Source organism: Pseudopipra pipra, chromosome 1, assembly GCF_036250125.1.
Source record: "Pseudopipra pipra isolate bDixPip1 chromosome 1, bDixPip1.hap1, whole genome shotgun sequence".
NCBI lineage: Eukaryota > Metazoa > Chordata > Aves > Passeriformes > Pipridae > Pseudopipra > Pseudopipra pipra.
The window spans coordinates 114,139,056-114,148,191 of record NC_087549.1 but is presented as its reverse complement, the minus strand read 5'-3'; the positions used below and the strand labels follow the sequence as shown (position 1 = coordinate 114,148,191).

At 43.0% G+C, this 9,136-nt stretch overlaps 1 protein-coding gene across 1 annotated transcript in view; it reads left to right on the top strand.

Annotated features, from left to right (window-relative positions):
- Positions 1 to 2,486: 2,486 nt before the first annotated feature.
- The window catches only part of TGFBR2 (transforming growth factor beta receptor 2), a 59,622-nt gene continuing 52,972 nt past the window's right edge, over positions 2,487 to 9,136 (top strand). Inside the window, exon 1 of the mRNA XM_064672432.1 lies at positions 2,487 to 2,807. Coding sequence (XP_064528502.1) covers positions 2,714 to 2,807 — 94 coding nt within the window. The 5' untranslated portion in view covers positions 2,487 to 2,713. The remainder of the gene's footprint in view (positions 2,808 to 9,136) is intronic.

Here is a 9,136-nt window from a genome sequence, read left to right as displayed (position 1 = left end):
CTGCTCCTCTTCAAAGGGGGCTCTTTCTCTACCTCAGTCAGGTATTCGACTGAGGTTCAATGCTCAGAGTTTCAATCTAGAAGTAAGTAATAAACTGCTATCTGCAAATAGGGAACTGGGAACTATGAACAAGGAAATGGAAAGAAATGACCAGCTTAGTCTTATTTTATATATTTTGGTTGTGCAGGAAATCTTGATTAAGCTGCATTTGGGCCCTAATAGGGAGACTTACAGTATTCAAAGGTAGAACATGAGATTTTACTAATAAGCCTGTCTGGGACAAATCTGTGAACCAAATCAGGGTTACTTCCACTTCCACACAGGCTATAGGTGACAAAGTCAGTACTCCTCCACTGAGGATATCTACCTTCCTTTCACCCAAAAACTTTCTAGTAGCAGGTAGCACTCTCATGGGTTCTCTGAACATCCAAAGTGCAGCTGTAGCACAGTCCTCACTGCATGATGTATTTGTGAAAATAAAAGCAATGTTTACATGGAAATATCAGACTTCTGAAGTCCATTTGTCATAGACTCCTCACTTACTGGGTAACAGGTGCCATTTTACCTCATGTGAGAGAGAGGAGTTGTGACGCCATGCTGTACTCAAGGGTGAGAGACTGTTGGAGACCCGAGTACAGCCCTTCCCAAGGTCTCCATCTCCTACAAGTGCCTCTCCTAGTGCCAGACTCTAGATGAGAGAGACTGGTCAGAATGTGCCCACGTGAGAGAAGAGCCATGGAACTCATGTGAGGCAGAGAGATGCAAGTGAGGCAAAGGCCAGCTTGACAAGTCAAGCCTGGATTGTGACAGGTTTGAATAGTAGCATTAAATCTGTATTTATTGGCTTTTAAACTTCTTTTTTATGTTGGAAGTTCGTCACTAAAAACTAATAGGAAATTTCAGCATACACAGCCAACTTTCTAAGCAAACAGCAGCTCTTTGGCACCTGTAGCTTGACAACTCCAAGGAGACAGCAATGTACAGCACTCCTTATATACTAACGGAGGTTGAGAAACGCTTTTGTTTAAGTGGATACTGAAAACAGTCAAGCACAGAGCTAGTGCACAGGAACTGATAAGAACACTCCAGTCTGTGCTCAAAGGGAGTCCAAAATTTTTCTTACCTCTGGAAGGTAGAAACTGTGCTTGAGTGAATGTTGACTGTATTTAAAGAGGGTGAGGGAGAGGAAAATGCTCTTGGAGAGTTTTATGAGACTTTACACCATCAACTGAGATGGCATGGTGAAAATATGCATTTAGGGAGTTTTTAAAACTCAATTTACATAAAATCACATTTTTTTTATGTCTGTTATAGGCCAATTAAATTCTTTATGCAAACATTTCCAAATTCAAGCAGAGTTGATCTGGGACAGTCAGAGCATGATTACATATATTCCCCTGAGGCCTTAGGCCATTTTCTGAAACACCCAGATCTGTATCTCTAGTGCTGTAGCCCAGACAAAAGCAAACCACCTCAGTTCCAAGGAACACCTTCAAATTATCCCCATGTGCATCAGTTTGCCCTTCCATCAGTACTCAGCCATTTAACTCAGAGAGGAAGGGAGACTGTGAGCCAAAAATGAGTCTCAAGACAACTGCTGGCTATGCAATGGCTGGATTTATACTGGCAGAAAGCTCAAGACTTATTCAGATTGAAAGTCTAATGGTTCTTACAATCTCTGACTGGGCTATACACATCAGTGTGGTCCTGCTCCTGAATCATAGGTGCAATTTTTTGTTCGTGGAGAAGGCAAAATCTCTGGTAAAAACTGCTTTGGGGAGGGCTGGAGAAGAACTTAATCTGTGTCACATACACAGCATTTGAGATCAAGTATTGCACATCCAGCCCATTTGGGGGTAAGTGCAAAATAAGAAGCAGCTGACAAGTTGCTCCAGCCAGCTTCAACATCTGCAAGCTGAGTGCCCAGCTAGTCTGTGTGAAGGTTTCCTACTATTACCCTGACTTCAACCTCCCCTGCTCCCTGCTTTAGTTCATCTGGGGATTACGTCCTTCTTTCGGATTCCAGTTCCGCAGAGGGGGAAACCGGCTGCAGCAGCATCGTTAAGATCAGGGATACGGATGCCAGCAGGAGCTCTGGAAAGTCCCCGTGCCCCAAATGATATGACTGGGTCTTCTTTCAACTGGTAGGGAGACGGAGCCCTCCGAGCTGGCCGTTTCCTCTCGGCCTTGAGCCTTGTCCCCAGCCCCGGTGCAGCTCCGGGGCCCGGCAGCGCGGGCGGGTGGCTGTGGTCGGTCCCCGCCTCGGAGGGAGGCAGGCGCAGGGATCCGGGCTGCACGTCGGGGCTGGCCCCGGCGCGCTTGTGGTGGGAGAGCCAGACCTGAGAGGGGCTGGCCTCTAGCAGATGATTGACATCAAACTGGGTGAGGTTTCATGTTAAATGAAAAAAAAAAAAAAAAAAAAAAAAAAAAAAAAAAAAAAGAAAAAGGGCGAGCGCAGGGGAGGGGGTGACTGTGGGAAGGGGGAGAAGGAACTACTGTAAGAGTAAGAAAGTCCTGCCCAGCTGTTTGCGAAGTTTAAGATTTCCTGTTTCCCCTGCAGCGCCGAAGTGAAGTTTTCAGTGAGTCACCCGCGGTCCCGAGCAGCGGAGCCGCGCAGCCCCGCTCCCCGCCGGCCCCGCCACCGCCGCCGCGGCCTCCTCGCCGCCCCCGCGCCCCGCCCGCGGCTCGCCGGCCGTGCCGATCCGGCTCCGCGATGACTCCCCGGCTGCCGAGGAGCCTGCGGCGGCTGCTGCTGCGCCTTTCCCTCTGGGTCCTCATGGGCAGTTCGGTCCCCGCTGTGCTCCGGGGTAAGTGCACGCCGGCCCGGGCTGCCTTTGACAGCTGCTGGGGCCGGAGGCAGCAGCGGAGCGGGGCGGGAGGGGGGCAGGAGGCGAGGGACAAGCGACAGGAGTCCGCCGCGGGAGGCGGGGGACACGGTTGCTAAGTTTTGAGGCTGGAAACATTTCGGGAGGGGTGAGCGTGTTTGTTGATGGCCCTGAGAGAAAGTAAGCGGGGAAGAAAGGACTCGGAATCTCGGGGTTTCGCGGCCAAAGCTGAGGTCTGTCCATGGAGGGAAGAGGGGGGAGAAAAGAGCGGATTTGGCAGGAAATCAGCAGGGTCTGTTCGGGCCGGAGAAGCCCGGAGAGGGCATCTCGGGAGCTGCCTGCTGTCGCCGGGGGAACGACCGCCCGGCCCTGCCTGCAGCTGCTGCGGCAGCTCCCGCACCTGGTGCCGGCCCGCACCGTGTGCCCGCAGGCGGCGGGACGGCGGGACCCGCGGCCCGCGCCTCCTGAGCCCTTCGGAGCAGCTCTCCCTGCACAGCCACGGGGACAGGGCTGGAAGGTGCCTCGGGTGGACATGGCTTGAGCCGCGGCGTGCCGGCTCTCCAAGCCGAGGGCCTGTGCGTGGCCAGAGAGCCCGCTCCTCGTGGATCTGCAGTTGGTTACCAAAAGCTTGGTTTTTCGTGTGAGTTTCTGCCAACAGCGGAGCTTAGCCCGTCACTGTGAGCAGTTAGACTGAGTAGCAGTCATTCCTGTAGCACTGACTGCGCATGTTGACTCACTCTTAATGACACTTTACATTCCTTACTCTGCTTTTACCAAGGCATCCTTAGATAGGTTTTTGAGGCTGTGGCTTGCAGTATTCTTCATATCATAATTTATAATGTACTAAGAGCTTAAAATTCTGCTGTAAAAACAAGATCCCTGCCCTGAGGAGCTTTCCTTCTCTGTTCTACCAGTAGTCACCCTCATCTGTGAACTAACATCTGTAACAGCAAGGTTAGGCCCTAAATCATGTTGCAGCACAATGGTGAACCTAAAGAGAGAACAGCGGATTGCAGCAAAACTGCATCTGAAACACCTTTGAAGAATTAAGTAGATTTCTGAGATGTCTTGTGATATCACATCTAGTTTTAGTCTTCAGGTAAGATACGCAGACAACAGGGCTGCTACCAATTTTGCTCTGTGCCCTCTGATTCTCCCTTGTGGTCCATTCGTGGTCCATACTGATCTCAAAATTGTGGCTGAAACATAATAACATAAAGCAGGTAACCCTTGTATAACTGCTGCCATTAGCTACGTACAGTTATAAATAACTTCATGCTTCATTGATAATCCTGTCAAAGTCAACAGGTTTTACATACCTGCAAAGTTATTCATGGAAGCTGAGACAAAGAAGTGTCAACTTTATATTGTAACTGTGATAAGCATAAGCAGGTCTGGTTTAGTGTGACTTAGCAAATTAGAAAATTTAACCAAATATTCAAAACTGCTAGCTGCAAATAGGGAACTGCTCTTGTAAGAGAGACAGATAGTTAACTAACTGTTGCTTCAAAAATACATAAGCAAGCTTGGAGGAACAGATAGGTAACTAACTGTTCCTTTTAGGCACGTAGACAAGTGTTAACAAGAAAGCCAGAAAATATGTCTTACACCTAAGTAAAATAAAATGCTATTGTAATGTGTGCTTAACCATTTAGTTTATCAGCTACTAACCACAAAAATGTAAGAGTGTATGACATTTATGAAAAAATTGCTATATAAGCCCACCAAAAATGTAAAAAAGCAGAGGTACATTTGTGGAGTTAACCCTGTGTCCTCTCCACCAATGTGTTAATAAAGATACTTTGGAGGACAATCTGTTTGTCAGTCAATTCCTTTGAATCAAAGCTTAGGGCAGAAGAAAAAAACAGTGTAAGAATAAGACACTATGGTGTCCCAGGGCCCAAAATTATATTTTTTTTTTTAATTTGAGGTGTGCAGCTTCAACTAGTGATTACTTTTATTTTACCCCAGACCCAAATTTTTACAGATTCCCATTGCAAAGAAACTTTAAATGAATGTACTCCACTTTTGTTAATCTTGTGTTATTTATTATTGTACTTTTTTTTCCCCCCAATCAACCAGTTATAGACAGTCTCAAACTACAGGTAGATTTTTAAAAGTGGGCATAGCTTAAAAGGTTGTTCTTCTTTCTTGTCGTAGGTCCTGTGAGGAAAAAGTATGTAGACTGGCTACAATTCAGAATTTTTCATACTGATCTTCATTTGTACCGTACAATAACCAAAACTGAGTAGACCTGTTGTCAGATAATCTATCCTATAGCTCCAAAAGTTGTTCTAATAATCACCATGGGATTCTATTGTGATTATGATGGGCAGAGTTGGTCAGAAAACAACAGTTCTGTGCGACAGAAAGCATGAGGTTTGGTTGGTAGTCATTTGACATTGAAATGAAAACTATAGCTGCCAAATGTTTTGGGGAAAACAAAACAAACAAACAAACAAAAAGAGCTACTTACTTCATAGTAGCTCAGCAGTTCAGTGAGGTTGAAAAAGGAGAGACATCAGTCTCAGAAGAGCTCAATTCCCAGGTAAGCCTACTGACCAGCTGACTTTTGTTAGATAGGTTAATAAAGCCCCAGCCAAAATTTCATTTTAATGTTCTTCACAGAAAAATATTAAACAGGAATGTCACATTCCCATAAAGACTCTGGACAAACCCACAAGTTCATGAACAGGCTTAATAGGAATAATCTGCTTTGAAAAAGATGCTCTCATGTCCTGTACTACAAACAAAAAATTAAAGTTTTTTTCCATAGAGTAAAGGGACAAGGTGTGATTTTTTTGAATGACTGCGAATGGTATATTGAGCATTTAATCAATAAATGGCAGTGCAAAACAGCAGTTGCCCACATAAAAAATTGATGCTGCTGTGTTCAAGTCAATATCAATCTGTAATTTATATTTAGATTATCATAAGCAGAAATTTGTTTCTTGGAATCATCTATGTAATAATTTTTCATCTCTGAACATCAGGAACTTAATTTTTCCATTCAGCCAAACTCTACTTGCCTTGGTGTCTCTTTAATTTTTTTAAAGCTATATCATAATTAGTTAATTTTATAGTGTGAAAATCAAATCTGAAGTTTCAGTTATTTGCAAGAGGGAAGTAGGAGAAAAAACATCTCATAACATGATGGAACATGTTTATGACATGATTGAGTCCAAAATGCATTCCTGCCCCCCATTAAAACGGGCAATTTTTCAGGTATTTGAGGAGGTAAGTAGGAATAGATCAGAGATATTATTTCATTTTCTTCTATTTATGGGATATCCTTGCATTTTAAGGCTTTTATACCTAAGACTTTGAAAAACACTTTTATTTAATTGCTATTTTTAGGTCCTTGGCATTAACATGCTTCTATAATATTCAGGTGGTGAATCCCATATAGGAATGGTTTCTATTAAAAAATGATGAGCTGGATCTTAAACTGCTGCAAATGAATATATTTCCATTAGCATTAGTAGAGTTACATAGAGTTATAACAGGTTTCTTGAAACAGTTTCAGAAGTAATTTCAGAAAAAAGGGTAATGGGATAATTCAGATTTTTTCATATTTGTAATATTTTTTCACTTACATTTTGTGAACACTTACTATTAGATAACCTACATTTAGCCAAACAACATTGCTTCAAAGTTAAATGCTCCTTTCTGGGATGAATTGTTAGTTTCAAAGATACAGAGTCCTATAATGGTCCCTGATAAAAGTTGCCACTGTGACAAGGTTAACTCAGAATTTAGGAGCAAATATGGTGTCAGGTTCTTACCAGAAGAAAAATTCCTGATGGTTTAGTTTGTGGGGTTTCTTTGTGGGCTTGTTTTTTTCAAAGGCTTTTAGGCAGGAGTTGCTCTTTTAAGGGGAAGGAAAAAAGCATAGTATTCCTGTAGCACCAGTTTTTGGAGTTTCCGATGCTTATATTTCCTCTGCAAGATATTTTTATGGTGATATTTCTTGCGTTTGTAGCATAGGAACTTTTTTGTCAATAACGTATGTATGGGCTGTATGTACTTTTCTAGCATTCTCTGTCACTTCTTAGAAGAGCTGTGTCTTACTTTCGGTATAGCCAGAATGAGCAAAACCAACTAGTGGGGCCTAACCTGTTACTCTTGGATTTTGCGTAGCAGGGTGCACTTGTATCAGCTAGGTATGAAATATTATCACAAGTGCAATGACAGATTTTGATCTGAAAGTGATCCGTGCAATCTCCACTGGCATGGCCACAGTCGAGAGCTGGTGGTACAGTGAAAGGCAAGGCTACCAGCCACCTTTGTGTTCCTGGGATCAGCAGGAGGCAGGTGAGCTGTTACATTCCTGATCTGCCCATGGTTCCCACAGCCCTTCTGGCACCTGGTGAGCTGAGGAATGAAAGGATGTTGTGAGGCAGATGGGAGACCAGTAGTGCATCACCTCCTTTGCCACATAGGAGCCCTTTGACTTGGGGGAAATATCCAGGTAGGCACATCCCACGGAGATTAGATAGTTTGTGTTGTCAGAGCATTGCAAACTCAGTAAAATTGACTAAGAGATCAACCAGTCTGTGCAGATGTTGGAGAGTACAAGGGATTTCCACCATGAAGTAGTGGAGAGCCAGCCCTGATAAAAAAAAAAAAAAAAAAAAGTGGGCTGAGTCCTAGTCAAAGAGACTTAGTGCTGAGATTTTGGTTTACTTACTGGGTCTTTAGCCTTAAATCTTCTTGGTGTTAGAAGGGTTTCTGTTTCTTTTTTTTTTTCCTACAGGATAATGAGGACTGGTTTTTAAACTCTTAAATCAAGAATAAAATAAAAGGTGATGACAAAATACTTGTGCTTTTTTATGAAATCTAATTCTGGAAGGTTAAAAGAGACTAAAATGAATCATAAAGAGTATGCTTTGGTTTTGACAAACAAAGTCCTTTTGAAGTTTAACTTCACTGGCAGGTAGAAGTGATAAGTATCATATTAACAAACAGTGGAGAAACTTCTTACTACAGGGGATTTTACAGCAAGGAGTGGGCACACACACTGTGACAGAGCACTGTAGTTAAGGCAAAAGCTACTGATCTGTATGCCACTGTAAGCAATGACTCAATACTAAATATTTGCAGAATTGGATTCTCAGTGACCCATCTGAGTCTTCAACAGTTGTTTTTCATATTATGTCTTCATATGACATAATGACACAGCAGCAGCACTGGCATTGGTTGAGTACAACCATTTATATCACATGCCATCATTTGTGTGTCTCCATCAGCTTCTAGGGATTTAAGCAGAATTTAGATTGAAGCACGTATTAAGAGGTCTGCCCTGCAGTTCATACAGATTAATGTCCATTAGTTTGCATTGCTGCAAAGTTTAGCAACTGTTTTAGATTTTAAGAAACAGTAACATTGGCAATGTCAGGGAAATGCTAGTTGTTGGTTCATCCATGTTTGTGTGTATTTTTTTTAATATGCCATTTCCTTGCTCTTTCTCTTGCTGTGAATGCCATTGTAATTGTTACAGCTGGAACTACCTATCTTTTTTCATATGGGTTTTTAAGCCTTTTCACCTCTGGGAAGATTGTCTGGGGAAGGAGGAGTTTTCCTTTGCTCAAACAACTGGTATTTAGAAAGAACTTCCTGCTGGCATTCATCCCTGAGTTAATCTGGTTAGAATTAGAGTTGGTTGAGAGTTTTTGACACTGTTTTTCATGGGAAAATGCTGATTTGTCAAAACTGAAACAATTTGTGGAAATGTACCAGTTTCCATTAAACTTTCATCAGGAAACCTTTTCTTTTTTTTTCTTTTTCTTTTTTTTTTTCTTCCATAGTCCACAGCGGAATTTCTGATATAGAAAGAGAGACAGAAAAAAAGCAATAATCATTAATCAATAATTAGAGTAATCACTGGTCAATGGAAGAAAAGTGCGTGCAGGCTCAAGTGCGTGGTCTGACTCACAGAGTTCACAGTTGAAACTGGAGCTCCCCCTACCCACTCTCCCCAGGATGTTGGAGGGCTTTCACTCTCCTGCTGTGCATGCATGCACAGACATCCCCACACCCACCACTTCAAATGATTTTGGTTTCACTCTGGTTGTGCATATGAAAATGTATGAAATGTTGAAGCACTTTGTAGGGTAGGAAAAACGTTTTCCTGACAGCATTTTTAAAGCTGACCTGTAGCCATGTGTTCATTTTCTCCTTGTTGGGTGGGAATGGCAGCGCTCTGAATGATTGGTGTCTTCTAGTCTTCGTTTCATATCATAATAACAAGCTGTATTCAGAAATTTCTGTCATGCAAAGTAACCACAGTTTTGATTACTAACAGTCCTCGC